The sequence below is a fragment of the Rhagoletis pomonella genome, unplaced genomic scaffold, assembly GCF_013731165.1.
Source record: "Rhagoletis pomonella isolate Grant_MI unplaced genomic scaffold, Rhpom_1.0 Rhpom_scaffold_00011, whole genome shotgun sequence".
Classification (NCBI taxonomy): Eukaryota; Metazoa; Arthropoda; class Insecta; order Diptera; family Tephritidae; genus Rhagoletis; species Rhagoletis pomonella.
In genome coordinates this window covers 21269446-21290633 of record NW_023458565.1, presented here as the reverse complement: position 1 = coordinate 21290633, position 21188 = coordinate 21269446, and the positions used below count along the sequence as shown (strand labels likewise).

At 37.0% G+C, this 21188-nt stretch overlaps 2 protein-coding genes across 2 annotated transcripts in view; one reads left to right on the top strand and one right to left on the bottom strand.

Moving 5' to 3' along the window:
- The window catches only part of LOC118746826, a 304681-nt gene that overhangs the window by 260123 nt on the left and 23370 nt on the right, over positions 1 to 21188 (bottom strand). The gene's annotated exons all lie outside the window — the stretch shown is intronic.
- LOC118747210 lies at positions 917 to 21188 on the top strand (the record flags this gene model as incomplete). Its single annotated transcript, XM_036481199.1, is given in 13 exon segments — positions 917 to 1112; positions 7170 to 7306; positions 7530 to 7655; positions 7725 to 7829; positions 10481 to 10572; positions 10723 to 10959; positions 11048 to 11206; positions 13396 to 13574; positions 13752 to 13939; positions 14026 to 14652; positions 16722 to 17653; positions 17720 to 17973; positions 21145 to 21188. Coding segments are annotated over 13 exon segments (3276 nt in total), but the record flags the coding sequence as incomplete, so codon positions are not given.

Genomic DNA, 21188 nt, shown 5'->3' with positions numbered 1-21188 from the left:
TTGTTGTTGCAAGGCAAATGGTGAATTTGATGGCATCATTTGTTGGCGAGTTCCTGTAAGTTTAGTGCACTCAATACCCTTGCCTCGAGACATAGTAGCAACCACCATCGCCAACGCCAGCGCCATCACCAACGCCAGCGCCATCGCCATCACCATCACCATCGACAGCATCCTCAGCTCAGTGTTGGTTTGCTTGGATGCAAGTGCGAGCACCTACATACCTGCATGCATACAGAGGAGCTACCTCTCCTTTGGTCACTCCGATTTAGCTGCTGTAGAATAAATGAAGCGTTTTGAAATTCACAGCACACAAAGCAGCAGGCAGTGCAGGAAATAAAGTGAAGAGGATATTTAAGCAATTGAAAGCAGGCGCGCTCGATTCGTTCAACCACAATGGCCGACCAGCAACACCAAATAGCCACCGACGCGACGCCGACAGTTGAACTCACCCCTTAACGCCACCGCTTCCGTATATTTGACTACATAAGCTAAACTGCAGGCGTAAGCTGAATAAAGTTTGTGAATGCGCGGTGACGACGACGGTGTTGGTGTTGGTGTTGGTGTTGGTGTTGGTGTTGGTGACTGTAGCAAAATGCACTCCATTGTAAAGTACTGAGCAACCGCAGGGAATTGCTGTCAATTATAAAAGTGGGTGCCTATGATGTCGTCTCAGCCGACAATGGGGTGACGTACAAATGGCAAAGTTTGGATGATTTGAATTTTTTTGAAATTTAGTAGGGGTATATTATTTATTTGCGTGCATATTTGCTAACTAATAACACAAGGAATTTAAGCAGAAAATGGCACGGTGTGCATTTATACTAGTATTGCTCATCTTAAAAATTTAAGTTCAAAGTTTTTTTCTTATAATAAAAATCATATTCATTGAATTCATATATGTATTCACTATTTACAGATGTTTGGTTACACTGGCAAATGGGGCACCTGGTTCACATTGGTACTGGTGCAATTGGCAATTATGTTGGGCTTCGCTTGTCGCGTATCTGAGTTTCCTTGCAAGGGCAATAACAACATTTGCATACCATTGGACAAATTCTGCGATGGACGGGCGGATTGTGAAGATGGCAGCGATGAGCCAAAACATTGTTCGGGTGAGTAAATCTTAGAAGGAAACTTGTCGAAAACTTATTTAATAGCAAAAGTGGAGTTGCTGTTGAAGTTATCTACTACTATGTATGTACGTATGTCTAAGAGAAATGTTGAGCAGAGAAGACGCTTTAAGACATATGTAGAATGAAACAATACGTAGGAAAGTCATAAAACATGTTTTTTTTTTTAAAGAACTTGGATTTGAAATCTGCATTCTACAGGGTGGCTGATGAATATTGCTACTTTAAGAAACTCAAATAACTTGTTGCTTAATTCATGCAATTTATTTTTTAACCGACTTAAAAAAATCAGGAGGTTATCAATTCGTCGGAATATTTGTTTACCTTTCATGAGCATGAAATGGTATTACAACTTTGGTCCGATGTTTGTAAGTACCAGAACAAAAATAGATAGACCCATTGAAATGTATACTTATATGATCAGAACGTCGAGCTGAGTCGATTTAGCCATGTCCGTCTGTCCGTCTGTCCGTCTGTTTGTATGCAATCTAGTCTCTCAGTTTTCGAGATATCCGGATAAAATTTGGTAGGTGGGTGTATTCTTATAATGTATTAATCATTTGTCGGAACCGGAAGAATCGGACCACTATAACATATAGCTCCCATACAACTGATTCTTCAGATATGAGATTTTCCGTTATAACTTCTCCATTTATGCAGCTAGGTACATGAAATTTTGCAGTACTTGCACCAATTATAAACAGAATACTTAGAGTGAAAATTACAAAGATCGGGTCACTATAATCTATAGCTCCCATACAACTGATTGTTCAGATATAAAATTTTTCGCTATAACTCTTCCATTTACATAGCTAGGAACATGAAATTCCGCACTGTTTTCAATAATTATCAACAGAAAACTTACAGTGAAAATTAAAAAGCTGGGGTAACTATTACCTATAGCTCCCATACAACTGATTGTTCAGATATGAGATTTTTCGTTATAACTCCTCCATTTATATAGCTAGGAACGTGAAATTTCGCGCTGTTTTCACTCATTATCAACAGAAGACTTACAGTGAAAATAACAAAGATCGGGTCACTATAACCTGCAGCCCCCATACAACTGATTGTTCAGATATGAGGTCTTTTATCATAACTCCTCCATTTATGCAGCTAGGAACATGAAATTTCGTACCATTTTCACTCATTATTAACAGAATACTTACAGTGAAAATAACAAGGATCGGGTGACTATAACATATATGTATCTTCCGTACATCTGATTGTTCAGATATGGGGTTTTACTGTAAAACTCCTTTATTTGGACAGCTAAAACCGATAAATTTCGTTGGCTATTTTATAAATAATAACACAAATTCTACTGAGAAGATCGTCAAAATCTATTCTGTATAAGCTTTATCTGTTATACCACTGATTGTTCAGATACCAGTTTTTGCGATATATCTCCTTTATGTAGGAAACTAAACCCAATAAATTGTGTTACCGGGTTACATACCGATCACATAGCAGTGAAAATCACTGAGATTGGTGCTATATAAGGTATATCTTCCATACCTCTGACTGTTAAGATGCGATTTTTTATATATGTAAGTATGTAACTCCTCTATCGATGTATGCAGATGTATTCAAAAGCAGTAATCTGTCAAAGTAAAATTTGCAGATGTTAATGAAAGGTATGAAGCCTTCGGCATAGCCGAAGACAGCGCTACTCTTACTTGTTTTATTATAATAAAGTGCAAGTTTTAAGTAGCTTGGGATTACCGTTGATTTTTGGCAGTTTTTTTCACGCAGTCTCTCCCATACAAAAATTTTTTTTTGAAAATGCTTTATATGGAAAAAATGCAAAACACCTACAACAAAAAATTCTCAAAAATCAACGCGATTATTGACTATCTCCGAACTTTCTTTTTTTTACTAGAATTTAATGGGCTGCAAAACTGCATACTCAAAAAATTCTAAAAAATCTGATTAAAAGGTTGAAAACTTTCATGAAAATTTGCTGAATTTTCGCGAGTTTTGCACAAAGTTTAAGAATTATATTTTTATGTTTTTTGTTGTTGAATGAACCATATTTGTATACAAAATTGGCGGCAAAATATTAGAATAAAAATTTTTGCATATATTGTGAAAAATTTGCTGTGCCAATACTTTGTTCCGGCAGTGTATGTTACCGCACAACTTGAACCATGTTTAAAAGGAAAGGTGGTTTCTCAGAGGTCGTCCCATACTAATTTGGTTTAGATCCGATCATTGGATCCTGAAGAACGGTAATCTTAAATTTTTATATGACAATTAAAGTCGGTTTTGTTGTTTACTTAAAAATAAATCCTTATTTATTCATTTGAGAAATAAAACAATTTTGTTAATTGGTTTTAAAAACAATTAAATTTAAATGGTCTCCATGGTTGGTGATACGTTTGCGACATTCTATCAAAAGGTTATGCATTACTGACTAGGGGCCAAAGTGGGAATCGCCTCAATTGTCATGTATATGGATGGCTTTTAAATAAGAGGTTCCCAAATCTTCTTTCTCGTAGACCACTTTAAAAATTTTACTGGTTTTAGTGGACCTCTGCTACTACATTTCTACTATATTTCAAAAGCCCGTCAACAAATTTTAATATTAGACCTAATGTGCTGAGTTCTAACCCTAAATTCGCTGTATTCTATTTATTAACAAAATATAATTACATATATCCAAGTTTTTACAAGCAAAATTCGCTGAACTTCTTAAAACAGATTTCGTAAAGCCTTCAAAGTACGCTCTCGCTCTGAGGAGGTAAATTTTTTATTAGCACTCCAATTTCAAAAACTCAGAGTGCTATCGTTATTTACGCTCTCTTTACTATAAACTTCTCATAGTTTATTCGTATTAATGGCATCACTTTTAATTGCATCGCTTCGAGTCATAAATTAATGCTCACTCATATTTTTAAAACACAAAATTTTAAACAACAAAACCGCAAAGCTTTTTATGCCAAACTTTAGATTCAGGAACTGAGAATAGAGAAAAGACCGAATCTTGAGAAGTCGATGACGAACAACCAAGCAAGCTGCGCATCATATTTAGAGTATAAATAAAATGATTGCTCAATGAGCGCTCCATTCTGCTTCAATGAGTTTACCAACGATCAAAACTATTGAGAGATTAAAGCTAAATTAGCAAAACATATAGAAAGCACTTTTTAAGGTAACGCTATATTCCCTTAGGAAGGATACTACGGACTTCAACTCGTGCAAGCGGCGCACAATCCAAATCATAGTTTCATGGTTCCAATCCTCCATTTGCGGAAAATATAAGGAGCTCTAAATGAAATAAAACTAAATGGAGCAGACTGCTGGCGCAGGAAGAAAGCTATTACCTTTTTTTTGTAGCATCTTTCAGCAGATACCCAGTATTTTGTACAAAATACACACAAACTTTGAAATTTATTTTGTTAAGTATTTTTACCAACAATTGTGTTAAGCTTGAAGCAATTTTTATGGAAAGTAGAACTAATTAACTATAGTAGAAATTAAAGCGTTAATTTCGGAGATCACCACATCTCTCTATATATCTTTAAGTAATTTTCGTTATTATTTTTGATGATACAATGTAACCTAACATTGTGGTATTCCTGCGAAGTTCAGATTAAAATATAAATTTGTTTGGTCCATTGTTGTACCAGTGAGTGGTAAGACTTTTACTGAAAACGTCACTGCGAGTAATTAACGCCGCATGCCAAATTCTTCTCGACCGGAAATTCTTTAGACAAGGCCCTGATTTCGTCTAGAGTCTATCTAGATTTCGGTAACTGAGATTTTCACGACAGTGCAAGAACAGGTGCCGGCATGAAAATCCTTTCTACAGATAATCTAGTACACAAAAATTAATGAGAGATAATCACTTCTGGCGCTGAATAGATTCTCTCATCAACGGTTATCTTTCGTAGCGCCTGACACTACCATGCAATATTTTGACTTGGTTAACCAGTTCAGGTGCTAGTACGTTTACGTTGGCAGCACCAGGACAAAATCTGTCATGCGACAGCATTAGTTCGAGGCCACGCAATGAGCGGCAAAGCGGCGACATATAAAGTGCTATTGAAGTGGCCACAGGCTGAGCGGCATTTATGAGCGGGGGAGCGGCATTTAAAAGGGTAACCTTGACGACCACAGGATAGGTTGCCCTGAATTAAGTTTATTGGCTTAGAGCTGTCTGGCTCTAGCATTTAATACCTTGACTTGGGCAACTGATCCTGATGCTGGCCAGATATTCCTGACAATGATTTCCTTGTCACTTTCTCAAAAGGTTTTTCCTAATTACGACCAGGATTGTAGATAATGCCCAGTTTTTCATTTTATATTAGGCACTGTATGGGAATTCTGAATGGTAATTCGACATTTCATTAGACGGAAGCTGCCCAGGATCGCCGGGCAGTGGCTGCTTAGAGCGAGCGCTGCCTTTGTGTCTGGCGGCTCGATAGTTTTTCTTGTCGGGCGCTAGATGGAAGAAAGAAAATCTAACCAACGTCTGTTCAAAATCGAGATTTATTTCCGAACGGGTTAGGCTAGCGTACGCAGGGCAGTTGAAAAGCGAGTGCTGATATGCTTGCGTTGACCATTAAACTGCTATTGCAATATGCGTCGGATGTTAAGTCGTACCGCATGAGCTCCTATTCGACAGTGATCCGGTAAATGTCCATCCAATCGGGAATAGGTTTATTTGACCCTTATCTCAGATGTTTCCTCTCGCCAAGTCCAACTATTAATAACACAAAAAAGTTATAACAGCTAGCTCTCCTTCTGAGCACACACAACCGCAGTCGCAACCAATGGACAGGGCAGCAACAAAGTCCTTAAATCACTCGCCAGCAGCACCTGAGACAAAGTCAGAGAAATGCCCTTGTCAACATACGGCCGGCAACTACTAGCTGCAACTAGATGATTAATTTTCTCTAAATATTCTCATTTGAAATTTGAAAAATTGAATAGTGACACCTTTTTAAGCAAATACCCTTTTTCCTGCGATTTTTACACGCTCAATATTCAAATACATAATCCAGCAACCGATAATCTCAAATATTTATAAAAATGTAATTTTTAAGCAAAAAACGCAACCGACTTGAATTCCCATATACAAATTTTTGTGGAGTATTGTCAATTTCCTCAAGATCCAATGATCGGACCAAATTAGTACGGGACCACCCCTGGCACACCACCTTTCCGATAGAAAAAGAATTATCGAAATCGGTTGGCATGGTCCAGAGTTATGCGCTAACATATGTACATAAGAAAAATATTCCGACAAATTGATAACCTCCTCCTTTTTTGAAGTCGTTCAAAAAGTAAAAAATCTTAGTATATTGCCGAAGGAGGGGTGGATGTAGCCATTCACCGCCCCCAGCTACGCCGCTGTCTCTTATTAAGTATTACATACAGTGACTCACACAATGTTTACGTGTTGATTTTATTTTAATTTTCACAACGTTTTTTGAGTTAAATTTATTTCTTATATCCGTCAGCAAAAAATAAATAAATATTAAAAAATCAACGCGATTTTTAGACGCTTGAAACTTGGTTTTCATGAGACTAAAATTTTATGGGCTATAAAACACATACACAAAATTTTTTTAAAGACTCAGATGAAAATTTGAAACTCTGATTTATATGGTTTTGGCTAAAGCTTGGACAATACTTTTATAGAAAAATAACAAAAAAAAAATTCCTTGAAAAACGTTGTAAATATTTAAAAAAAAAAAATCAACACGTGAACACTTGCGCGAATCACTGTATATAAAGTTTTAAATTTAAATGCGCATGCTGCTTGGTGAGAATGAGGTTGAGTATTAACATATTTTACGAGTACAAATTAAAATTTTTTTCATAATTTTTGTGTCTTCGTTGAGGAGGATATGCTACTCTGAACTTTTACTTATTTATAAATTGTGGTAAGGCATTACAGATTGTACGTTTTTATATAGTTGAATGTACACAAATACAACTGCATATATAAATGAAAAACCTTTTATACATATTAACATACATACTTATATACATATGTATGTACATAAATATTTTATTATCAATTTGCAGTTTGCAACCGAACTTATTACGGTGACATTGGTCGCACCTATACATTAAAAGTGCCAACACCACAATGGAGTCGACTGCCATTTTTATGTCACCTAACTTTCACAGCTTCAGGGCGTGAGCAAGGCGATATTGTGCAAGTAAGTACGATTAAATAGATACTATTTAGAGTATTGAATTCAAATTGAACGACTATTAGGGACATTAAATTAGTGCATTTATTTATGAATAGGCAAACATACAAAAGTACATATATGCAGTAGCAAATATGAATGTGTTCAAACTTTAAATTTGAATTCGCTAAAATTTATGTTTCTGGAAATCAAAATTTTAAATACAATTTTTATAATTTTTTTTCCTCAGATTATCTTCGATAGTTTTACAGTGGGTCGCTTCGATGAAGGCATGGTGGACTCAGATATTGACGGTTACGAAAGCAATGTTAACCCGGCTGGCGAGTTGCCAGGCTGCCCGGAGGGTTTTATGCAGGCAAGTTTTTATTCGAATTTGTTCATTCTAAAGAATATGTCAAAATGCTTGGTAATAAAATAATTGCAGCTGAGCGAACTTGGGCGTCCATTCACAGGCGGTTCTTGGTGCGGCAAAGCAACAGGGCCCCAATTATATTTCAGCGAAACATCAACTGTAACTGCATCTGTGAAGGTAAGTGTTAGAAGTTTTCACTATTTTAAGAGCTAGCAAGCTATTAGGGAATTCCCTTTAACACGGTGTTTTAAGCTAAAGCACCCCAGTGGTAGTTTTCAAGCTGAAATTGACAATGTGAAAAGCGGCAAATACTGCTGGTTATACGAATGCACACATAAACATTCATTTTGACGGTCAGACAGATATAGGGCTCTACTTTCACATACATACATACCAACTACTTGACCGAAGAGCGTTCGCCCGTATTGGGTGACTGGACAGAAATATAATGAACGTAATGAAAGTGTTGACGAGCAGGGAATCAAACGTTATCTATAAGCAGAGCAGATTCAAGACTTCTTGTTGGACTATCACTGCTAATTAGCAGCGCATATGAGCAAACCAGTTCGGTGTCGGATTTACTCCAAATGCAAAAAGAATATGTTCTGCATCTTCCACGTTAAAATAGACCGCAGGTTTTACAATATTCGTCGTAACCTAATTTGAAGTGGCAGAAGTACGCTGTAAACGAGCCCTGTCCACTTAGGAGTTGGGCAATATCAAAAGTCTACTTTGCCATGTTTCCTTGCCAGCCAATTTGATATGTTTAGTATGAGCCTATGCATCCATAAACCGCTATTGGAGTGATCGCATCGGTATCGCTACTGTTCCATTGTGCGACGCCTTCCAAGACTTTTCGTGTGAATCGCCGCGGTTCGAAGTGTTAGTCTCTTTGGAGCAAGAGTAAAATAAGATGCAATCCTGAGATGACCAGCGCTACACCCGCCGACACCGTGCGAAATGATTGGACTGCCTTGATGTATGCAAGTATGATGGCGTATCACATGCAGTTCCCCAAACCACTGAGCCATAGAAAATAACGGACTTAAGAACACAAGCTAGCAGCTTCTTTGCGTTATGCTTTGGCCCTCTTATGTTGAGCATAAGTCTTGAGGAAGTAGTTGATGATCAGCGTTGCATATATGAAAATATCAATCCACAAACCACAAATAAGAGCAGCCAAATACCGAACAAAACTGTGAGCAGAGCTGTGGAAGCATAGAAGAAAATCAAGGCAACAATATTAGCGGTACTATATAGAATTTCGACAGGCAAAGTGCTACAAGGAGGATGCAACATAAAGCAATAATTGACAACCTAAAAGAATAACTGTCACAATAGTGCTTATAGGATGCTGAAGAAAATCATCGCTTTTTTGAATCGTCATAGGAAATACTACAGCATTTTTTCATTGAATGCGAAAAAGTATCCAGATGTCAGGAGAGGACTGTAGGCTTGATTATGTTCCTTTGTTTATACCTAACTCTGCATGCATTAAAAACAAATTGAACGTAGGCACAGAGTTTGTACTTAGAATGTTTGTAATAAATATACCTAAAATAAGGATGATATTATAATACTTATGACATTTGTCATAAATCAATTCACAGAAAGTTCAAATAACCAAAAAATTTAGGAAAGTACGCAATTATACAAATAAATCCACACTTTGTTCCTACAGTGTCTACTATATACGATCGGTAGATCCATCGAGTTTAAGAAGCTTACTCTCTAATAGTGATTCCGTTTCTTCCAAAAAATGTTGCTCGTCCACGGTGGAAAATATGTTTTAAGTTACACTCAACCCTGTACAAGGCCCTGTTTTTCCCACTTGTCCTTGTCTTGCTCACGCATTTCGTAATAATGCCGTTTTAAGCAACCATCCGATTTTAAGAGCAACCATCTCCTCGAAAAAGCCCCAAACGGCAGAGAATGCGCCTTTTTGCCTTACATTTTAGGAAGAGAACACCCGTTTGCCTTTATTTTAGAATCAAATGCGAAAAGAAAAAGAGGCAATCAAAAGGGATATTTTTTGGTAGAAACAAACTCGCCATACGTCTTTTCGGGATAGTAAGCAGCTTTCTATCTTCATTGGGGGCAATAATCCCCATGCTATTGCTATCTTAAGGCTATATTTTCGTGAAAACTCAAGCCATAAAATGTGGCAACGGCGATGTTAATTTATTATTATTTTTCCTTGAAGTGGTGTACGAATTCTTAATCAGACTGCTGAAGTTTGTTTGTACCGCCTAATACATTTCAATCCCTCCATACTCGAATATTTTACAACTATGTAGTAACATTTTTACCAAAGGGAAGCTGAATATATATATACATATTTGGAGCCTTCAGGGTCAAAGAGTCATTGAAATTATACAACAAATATTCTAAATTAGAAAGAGATAAAGCTACCTACAAAATCAATTATGATCCATCTACCTGTCTACCGAGTCCATTTAAAACAGAGAATAAGAAGAGAAAACATCAAAAAGCTTCTTCCAAGGGTACGTTTTCGTCGTAGTTGATCTACATACATACCCAGGGTTTTGCATACATATGTAACAGTCGCGACAGCTTTCCACCCGTTTTGCGCTGATACTCTGGCAATTTTCATTACTGTGTACTACTCGTAGAACTGCCTAGCTTGGAATCCTTCTTTGCTAGACCGTTCGTATGGATGTTTTCTAAAAAAAAGTGGTTAACTGTTCAGCGGTCTTTGCTTTTTTACTCCGGTCAAAGATTTTATTTTTGCCCCTTAAATGAAAACAACTAAAATAAATTTAGAAATATTTCTCCAGAGAATAAAACTTATTTAAATATTTTCCCAGGTATTTCATCCGCCCAAGAACATCCATGATGAGAAACCATTCGAATTCAAAATACGCTACAAATTCATCAGTCAAACTGATGCTGTTGTCAGGTATGTGTGACGATATATGTATGTATGTAAATAAGTATAGTTGTGAGTCAATTGTTTATGAATATAGCTTAAAAATTAGTGAATTTGTTGTATTAAAATGACAAACATTCTTAATAAACCACCTTTATCCTTTTTTTTTTTTATTTCCAGATACGGTCTGCCCGATAAGCCTTTGGAATTGGGGCGCGTTACACCTGGCACGTATTGTACACGCCAATTTGATGAGTGCTATCGAAATAAATGCCATTTGCAAAGCCCAAATTATCCGGGCATGTATCCGCGAAATGTAACCTGTTATTGGACGATACGACAAAAGGAGGTGCCAACCAGTAAGCATGCCATGATTGCTGTTAGTCAAGAAAATCAACACAAGGCGCTAGTAAAAAGGTAAACGAATTGATAAAATTTACTTATAAAAAGAGAAAAAAAGTAAATAATTTACGATTGGTTATTGATTTTTCTTCCACTTCAATAGATCCATTGCAAGTTTTAACAAGACTTCACGTTCCATACGAGCGTGGTCGGACTGCACTGGAGAACGAGATCATTTGATTTTCTATGATGGCAGCTCCACAAATGATCCTGTGTTGGCAAAATATTGTGGCGGTGACTGGTTACCACGTGTGGTGTCGCGGTAAGTTCACGTCAAATATCACAGTTGAATAAAATTTGATCGTATTTTACCTCAAAAACGGGGCCGACCTCATTTTATAGATTTGTTGATGCTGATTTGAAGTGCATTTACAAAATTTTTCTAGCACGTCCAGTTTTTGAGAAAAAAAACATTGAAGTGTCGAAAAATGGCCAATTTCAAAAATTTTTTTATAATAGAATTTGGACGTAGTTTTCCCGAAGAAAAAAACACGTATTAATGAAAATCCAATTCGTCTGATGGATTCTACCTCATGTCCAAATGCGAGCAGGTCAGCCTTCTAACTAAGTACTTCCAAACTAGGCAATGCAAGTCTCAGGTAAATTATGTTGGTAAATATAAGGAACTGGTTTTACTCTACATACAGGCAGGTCACACGAGTATTCCTGCTGATTTGGTTAGAAAGGACTCAGGTCAAGTATTTCTTAGCCCGCAACTAGTTAGAACACTCAGTAATGACTGGAAGGCTTCAAGGGTCTGCTTCATTAAAAAAGTAGGATAGCAGATAACTTTTGAAATTCCTAAGTGGTCACTTCCCGAGGCACAAACCCTTTACCCTTATTGCCTTGAATGAGATGAAAGAGCAGGCCTCTTTTTGTACTCGTAGTATAGCCTAAGTGCTGTTTCCGGCACGCTTGTGTGTTCGGACCAACATACAAGCTTTTCCTCCAAGAGTTATAAAGAGTTTTATATTCAATTTAAATTCATAACTGCAGTCGTAAGTTTTGAATAATGTTGTAATATGGCTTAAGAATGTTCTTTGTCAGTGTTCAATGCGACATTGTTCGAGTTACTTTCAAAAATTTAATAAAACAGTTAACTCGCAAAATAGTAGTATAATTGGTCCTTGGGAGTATGGGAGTATGAATGACAAAATAGTAGTAAAAAAACTCCTATCGTAGTACATTCGGCAGCACTGCTTACAACCATGCAGACGTGGTAATAGATGATTTCCATTGGTCATAGTGCCTACCCAAGTGCAAACATACCGGTCTCCCTTCATACTGAGTTAATAAAATAAGGTCCTAAAAATTAAATTAAATTTAAAATGTATGCATTTATATTTTTCCCTGTAAAAGAATAAAATTTAAAAAGTAAAGGAAAATTTTATTGAAGAAAAGCAAGTAAATTAAATTAAATTGACAAAAATATTTCACTTTTTAATTTAATAAAATCTAAAATTTAAAAGAAAAAACTAATTAAAAACAGAAAAAATGCATGAAATAAGTTTCAAAAAATTAATAGAAATAAAGTAATATAAGTTTATTTTAAAAACAATGAAATATAAGAATAGAAGGAATAATTTAATTACCATATGAAAAATTCAATTGAAAAAAAAAATTTAATGCTTTTCTTCTTAAGACAATAAAATCTAGACCTGAAATAAAATTTAATTAAAATATTAAGCAAATGAAATAAAACAAAAAAATTTCTAAAAATTAATTTAAATTAAAAAATAGTTTTCATTATAAAACAACAAAATCTAAAAACTAAAAGAAAGTTAAATTTAAAACGAAAGAAAATTCATTGATAAAAGAAAAAATACACTAAAAATTAAATGGAATTAAAAAAATATATAAAACAATAAGATCTAAACATCAAAATAAAAAATTAAACAAAAAAAATAAAAAAAAGTTCACTGCCCTAGGATTTGAACCTCGGATCTCTCGAATGGTACCTTGCTCACTCGGTTAGAGTCCTTCAATTGTCTTACACAAGACTTGCAACCAGAATTGTCTAGCAAGAGAGCGAGTTGTAAAATAAGCAGTTTGTCACATAAAAAAGAGCAAACATAAAACTCGTAAAAAACTTCCACCAGAAGGCGCAACAGTGAAAATTTTCACATTTTCTTCATTTGGCACATATTTTCACAATTTGGCAAACTCTAAATTGATTTTAGACCCATGGTTAGTTTGGCAAAATTGCTTAGAATTACACGTAGAATCCTCCTATACTATACGCGCATATATTGAAAAATATTTTGCAAATTTATTCCTTTGTGAATTTTTTTCTATGAATTTTCACTTCTTCCGTGCGTGTCTCAGTTTTTTATTTAAATTAATTAATAAATAAATAAATAATCGTCCATATTTCTAACTTTCATTTTATTAGCCTTTGTCTATTTTATATCTACTTCCATATAAATGACCTGATTACGTTTTTTTTTGCAGTGGACCTGAAATGTTGGTTGCATTCCATTCTAGCCCATTTTCAGCGCCCCTGCAACAAGGCGTTCCAAATCGTGGGTTTGAACTTGATGTCGATATCATTTTCACAGATTCAGATTCATACGATTTTGCACAAGGCACAAAAAATACCTGCGAGTTCCATATAAATGCAACAAATCCAGGTGAGTGGAAAAGAAAAATTTTGTTTTCATATTTCTGTTCCCAGTTCGTCTCTTTTGCCAACCTGTTTTCTTTTTTGTGAATTTCCGTTAGGCATTTTGTTTTTACTAATATGCTTAAATTACTTAAATATTTATTTCTATGAAAACTCTCTCAAACTCCAACTTAATTTACTGCAGATGATGTACTCTTCTCGCGGCGTGGACGAATGGGCCGTATTGTAAGCCCACGGCATACACTACCACCGAATACAACATGCACTTACCACTTTCATGGATATCCCGGCGATCTGATTTGGTTGTCTTTTACAAGCTACAATCTACAGATATTACAGCAAACAATTCATGACAACAACACACTAGGCAGAGTAAGTAAAGGACGAACTTCAACTCAATGCTATTTTCGAAACACATATTTTACTTCCGTATTTCTTTAACCCAATCATCATTTTAGGCTGATTTGCCACCATGGATCACGCGCCTAAGAATGTGGGACAGTTATGGCACGTATGTTTCATCGAAAACTACAACAACAACTGGGCAGCCACCATCACCACCACCAGTGGCATCATCTGCATCGGGAAGCAAACCAACTACTTTGAATCAAAGCGCCTACGGCAATTATTATTACAGTGCACAAAATCCCAAATTGAGTAAAAATTTACGCGTGAATATTGATAATGCATGGAATCCGGTCGATACATACATCTATGGTCCAACACAATCGAGTATATTCAATAATGAAAATAAGTATAGTGGCTATCAGCAAGCTGGAGCGGGTGCAAGTGGCAAACAGAGTGGTGGTGTCCCCAATAGTGGCATAAGCGGCATAAAGGAGAGTTTAAATTATATTTCGGGTGGTAGTAGTGGTGGTAAGGGTAGCAAGGATACGTCATCAGCTGAAAAGAGCTCGGTTTCTTTGATGAGTTCGAAGGGCAAGCGACGTTTAATGTTGGAAATCTATGATTATGAAACACCGAAGTTATGCGATCACACTGCCATTAGCAATAATGCATTGGGCTTCAATAAGCTGAGACCATGTAGTCCTTTGGAGAGTTATGTTAGTTCCGGACGAGATTTGGTAAGTGGAATAATATTGATTTGGGAGGGAATTATTCATAGTACTTTTTGGAATTAGTATTAGTACGCATTTGCACCAATTGTTATGGATCATGAATAAGTACACCAATTTTTTAGTACTCAAAGCCGGTCTCTGGCAGGGACTCCGCATGACTTACAACCATGCATAGGTGGTTACTGATCGTTATTATTGACCAAAGCGCCTACTCAAACATTTTTTGTTTGAATAAATTTTGTGTAAATAAATTCCTCCTGGACATCCCGCTCACTGAGTTCGTCAAGTATTTTTAAGCGTTTTCGTTATTTTCTGCCGTAATTACCTTTATTCCCTGGCCAATAGTTGGTAATACGTCATTCTTCTTATTTTTTTTTTTTTGAACCGAGACCAAAACAAAACATCAGTTGCCTACCTCCTTTCTGAAATTCCGTCAGTTTTTCTGTCCAGTCTATCTGCATTTAGTTCTTCTGTTGTAGCCAAGGTTGACGGGAATAAGGCGACAGATCTTCCATAGAATAGTTATTTCAAAAGCTTCTTAAGTCAACTCATTTTCAATCAATAATGACCAAGTTTTCGCTTTGATTGTCAATCACCTACAGAGTTCAAAGTACATACCATCTGTTGGCAAGAGATCTTTTTCGCTTTATCTCTAGATTGATATTATTGGTTACGTTAATACTGGATCCTAGGTATACAAAGTCTTTTACAGCTCCAAAGTGTTAAGTTTGACGAGGTTGATGGGCAGTGAATCGCCTTGTCTAAAACTCCGTTCAATCTTGAACGGCTGGGAGAGGTTCTTGCCATGTTGGCACTTGAAGGTTATCCACAACGTCACTTTACATAGCCTATAGTAAATATAAGACTGTACAACCAGTCTTGTAAAAAATTAAGGGCCCTTTCCATAATGTAAGAGGCTCGTCAATGGTTTATTTTCCAAGATCAAAGCCATACAGAATATATGAAGGCCTGCATCCATTTTTCCGTATGATACACTCATTTATATGTATGAATAGACACACGCCACCTTTATAAGGTCCGACGAAAATGAGTCATTTCAGTATTTGGACATGTTCATTCGTCGTTGCTCGGCCAGAATTTAAAAGGCAAACGAAAATATTTCTCCGACGATTCTTCAAGAAGAACTAAAAGAGGTATTGATGATTTCGACTTCAATTGCACCGACGGAAGAATTGAAACACTTTTTTATTGCAACCATCAATTCGTTTCTTGGGTTGCGTTAGGATTGCGACAAAGAACTCAACGCCCAGTGTCATCTTGCTACTACAGTCCTCGCAAGCATGTTTTGCCTTCTTAACCAAACGACTTGGTTGATAAAAATTTATATTTTGATAAGACTGTGCTGGAATAGGTCTTGCAGAGAGTTGCATCGAAAATCTCGTAGAGCAGACCTCCCTAAAGTCGAAAATTACACAGCAGATCCTCAACTTTTCTCTGTTCTTATTTGTCTCTGCAACTTCTGATGTAGTGCTGATGGGCGATGCATGACGTTGTGTCATCGAAGCTAATAGAATGGTGCTTAGTAAGGATGTTGTCGAGTCACATCAGGCCTGGGATTTTCGAACACAATTGGCCCGGTCTTAAGGTCATACTCGGGTCGTATACCATTTCAGGTCCAATGGCTGAAAATAACACAAGTGGATTCTTATTCTTAGTTATCCTATTGGGTCATGGATCCGCTCTCCGCTTGAATACATCAATTTGTCTCAAACAAGTAATTTTTAAGCAAAAAACAAAACCGACGTCAATTCGCATATAAAAATATAAGAGTACCGTTAATTTCTTCATGATAAAATTGTCGGATCTAAACCAAATTAGTACGGGACCACCCCGCAGGTACATCCTTTCCTTTAAAAAAAGAATTACAGAAATCGGTTAACGCAGTCCAAAGTTATACGGTAACATACATACAAAAAAATAAATAAATAATATTCCGACGAATTGATAACCTCCTCCTTTTTTGAAGTCGGTTTAAAAGGGACACTCAAACGAAAAAGATTGCCCAGTAATCCAAAAACTCATGCAAAGCAAAAATCCCCAATCTCTCTTTACAGAAACTGGAGTTTCACACTCACACCGGCACTGCGCTCTTTCCGGCTCAATTTTCGCTGAATTATGAATTTGTGGACACCGAACAGGGCGGCGAACCTTGGCCCGGACGCAGAGGTGAAGATCCCGTACCACTACTCTGTTCACGCGTTTTTCGCAAGCGTAAAGGCAACATACAGGTGCCACGAAATGTCTTCCTCTACGGCCGTGGTGGAGCCAAAAATTTCACGTGCCTATATCGCTTCGAAGCCGGCACATCTGAACGCGTCCGCCTAGTGTTACACAATGTTACATTCGGTGAGGGTACAGCATGTACAACTGACTCTGATCTGCACACCGGGCGTCCGCGTTGTAATCAACTCGACCCGGAGGGGCGCCTGACTGAATTGCGCCTTTTCGATGTGCCCTTTCGTGATGTGAAAATACAATTGGGTTGCTTCTGTGACAACTCCAGTACGCTCTACAGCAATGCGCCACTAACATTCATATCAAATTCACGTGTCATGGAGCTATCATTCACCGTCACACGTTTGAATATTTCGGAGGACTTTGCAGATGTTTACTTTTTCGCTTCATACGAATTTAAGCGAGTCAGTGAATGCCGCAAGCGACTTAAGCTGAAAGGTGCTGGTGGTGAAGATGAAATTAAGTATCCTATGAAGTCACAGGACTCCAGTTGTGAAGGTCTCTCTTGGTGCATTGAGGCACAAACATTGGAGCATTCACTATTCGTGCAGACGTGGGGCTCTTATTTGCCCATAGATCCGACATCGGAGGATGCTATGCGTTGTCACACCAAAAATCGCTTGATCATATATGCGGGACGACCTTTGAAGGTGATGCGCGTTGTTTGCCCAGCTCAGAGTGGACCGAGACCGACTTCGTTGCATATATTCTCAGAAGATTGGACAAATGGACAGCCTTTATTTACCAACAAGTAAGTTCGATAAAGTGAACTCAATATGTAGTTTGATATTGTTTTTTTATTTGTTTTTTATTGCAGGCCAGTCAGCTTAGTACTGGAACCCATACTGAAAGAGCCCGGCGACATTGCATTCACATGGTTGGAAATCTACCGTACACGAAATTCCTTAATTCAACAGCTCGATATACAAACCAATGCCAGCGTGATGACGGGTGGCGCTGCCTCTGGCAATGACACATTGACCGACATCGGCTTTTATCCGAAGGAATCCGATTGCGAATATAAATGTCCCGAGCTGGATGCGTGTATAGCGGGGACCCTATGGTGTGATGGTAAGTGATTTGTGCTTAGGTTAGGTTAGGTTTATTATTAGGTGTCCTACCTGAAGGTTATCTACGGAGAAGTACTGAAAGGTGCAGAAAAAAAATCCCTCAAAAATACCAAAGGATTCCGAAAAATCAAACACGAAATGTTCCGAAAAAATCGGAAAAATGCGTGCGTCCATTGCTGGAAAAATTCTATCGTTTTTCCGTTCCTGATCCATCAACTAGGTACAAATAAACTAAATTCCGGAAACACTCCCTCCCCTGTGTGTATTTATCTTGTTTGAAATCCAACTTGCCTAATAAATAAGCACTAAAATTCTCAAAAGTGATGTGTGTCGGTTAGCTTTTCTTTGGTATTTTCCAGGATTTGACAAGCTGTGAAAATGTAGGCAATAATACATTTTTCGTGCTTGAAGCTACTACATTGATAAGGCCCAATTAGTTGGTTCATTAAGGGCTTCAGTATTTCAATCAGTATCATCGGTAGCACCTCATAAGTAATGTTAATAAAGCTTGTAACGACGCAATTGGCGGAAATAGCGGGATATCCGACAGGTGTAGGTTGTATTTGGCACAGCACAACATTCACAGCACCAGTAAACATTCAAGCTTGATATCAAATAGAGGGCAATTTGATAGCAAACCCATTTATAAACACTTACCCTTGATATCAAAGCTTGTTTTGGGATTGATTTCAAAGCCGTTCTCAAACAAAAGAGCACTGCACTGCAGTTATGTTAGCTTTGGACTTCTCGAAGATATTCACGAGTTGGATAGAAGCACCCAACCAGACATTCCTGGTGCACATCCACAAATACTTGTATTTGTTTCATCTACGTGGCTTATTAGGCCCTTCTATTTATTCACTGCACTTTTTTACGTGCAAGGTACGTACAACGCTATGCTGAGAGGGGTTTTGGACAACTCTACTAAAAGATTTGTATAATTAATTTACATTCGCTGTCCTTTACGGCAGCTGCTAATTTTAATGTGTTACTATTTATATTTTTTTTTTTTTGAGAGGGTTAGGGTTAAATTTCGGATTTTTTTTTTTTAGAATTTTTGGCTTCAACGGCAAAATTAGTGACTTAACTGCCCACGCATTAACTCCCATCAATTGATAGACTACTATAAAATTTTGAGCAAGCCGCGCCATTAGTTTTTATTTGACAGCCATTGAAAGCAGACAACCTCGTGAAGTTTAACGAAAATGGAAAGTGTGAATTTCGTGTGCTGATTCAGCATTAGTTTTTGCGTAAAAAATTCATTACCGAAATGAATAAAATGCTTGATAAATACTATGGGGATTCTGCACCATCAATTTCAATGGTTAAAGAGTGGTTTATGAAGCTCCGTTGTTTTCGTACCAGCACAAGTGACTCCGAAGGTTCAGGTCGCCCTAAAGAGCTGGTTATGTCAGAAATTGTCGAGCAAATCCATAAAATGATATTGGATGATCTGATAATGAAAATTTGTGAAGTGGCTGAGGCTATAAGCATATCAACTGAGTGGGTAGAGAACAATTTGGATGAATATTTTTGTATGAAAACGTTATCCGCTCGATGGGTGCCGCGCGTGCTCACAGTCGGCCCTAAATGCAACCGTGTGACCAACGTTTCGTAACCGTTGACGGAACATCCTCCACATCCACCAGATTTAACTCTCAATGGATCCAATGAAGAGGTTATTACTGAAACAGCCGCCTACTTTGAAGATCTTGAAAAACCTATGATTTGAAGGGAATAAAGAAATTGGAAAACCACTGGACTAAATGTATCGAGCTAAAAGGAGACTTTGTTGAGAAATAAAACACTCTTTGCCGAGAAATATATCTTTTATTAAAAAAGTCACGAACTTTTCAAATTTCATAGAAATATTACTTCATTATACGCTAGCTGAAGTATCCATTCCCTTCCATTGCCCTACTTTGTAAATATGTATAACCAGCACTGGATTAAGAGCACGACCGATGGGGCCACGGCCCAGTGCCCCCACATTTGCGTGGCCCCCACATGTGACGATGAAAGCAAAAAAATAATTTTTCAGATATTACAGAAAAGCTCGCTAGGTATTAAGAAGATTTGTGAGCACTATCAATACATATTGTGGAACCTAGCTTATAATATAATACAATACAATAATGGAAATTTCCGTAGGCTGCTGGAAATTATAGCTCAGAATGACCCGCGTACATATCAAAGATTACGGATATAAGGGACGAGGGCAAGTGAATTACTTATTCTCAGTAACCTGCGAGGAAATAATAGCTATGAGGAGTGAGAAAGTACAGGCAGAAATAAAAAGGCGGATCAAAAAGACAAAATATTCGTACTAATATTCCATCTCTGTTCTGCCGTTGTCAGTTGTTTAATACTAAATGCAACATGAGCGGCAAGTATAAAGGAATTCAGGCGAGAAATTCAAAAGAAAACATGTGGTTAGAAGTCAATAGTTAACGATACTATTAAAATAAAATTATAATTATTTTTTTAATTAATTGTATGTAATTTTGAACTCAAAAAGGGACCCCACATTCTTAATCCGGCCCTGTGTATAACGTAAAACTAAAATTCTGTATATAAACTGTATAACGTAAAACTAAAATTCTGTATATAAACCCCAAACCACACATGTGCAATGTACATTAGAGTGGTTAAAAAATTGTTTTTCGAGACAGGGTTTGGGGCACCTTCTCATCTGGCCAAATAAGGAGCTGGTACCAAAGTTCACATTTCTAAGTATAAATTTAGAGGATGCTCATGATGCTCATATTTTAATCTAGAAGTATTGTGTACATATATTAATCAAACAATTGGTAAAACAACCTAAGAACATTTCAAATTTAAATTATCTAAAAAAATATCACAAGCTTCAGTTGTTATGGCAACAGTAGCTTTTTATAAAAATCATAAATATTTTTGCCAGTTTCACAGCGGTCCAGTAGCGCATTTCAAGGTCATTGAGCACCCTGTATTAGTCACAGTAGAAAATTGAAAGTTGGTACAAATATGAAAAGGCAAAAACTAAGCAGGTGCCCCATTTTCTAGACATACAACAATTGGACCACTCTAATGCACATGCATAGCGCATACTTTAACTAAATACACTTGATAAATAACCAAAAAAAAATATACTTATCTTCTCAAAAAAAAACAAAAAAAAAAATAATCTCTTCAGGCCACAATAACTGCCCATCTGGATTTGATGAATCTGAACAGGAG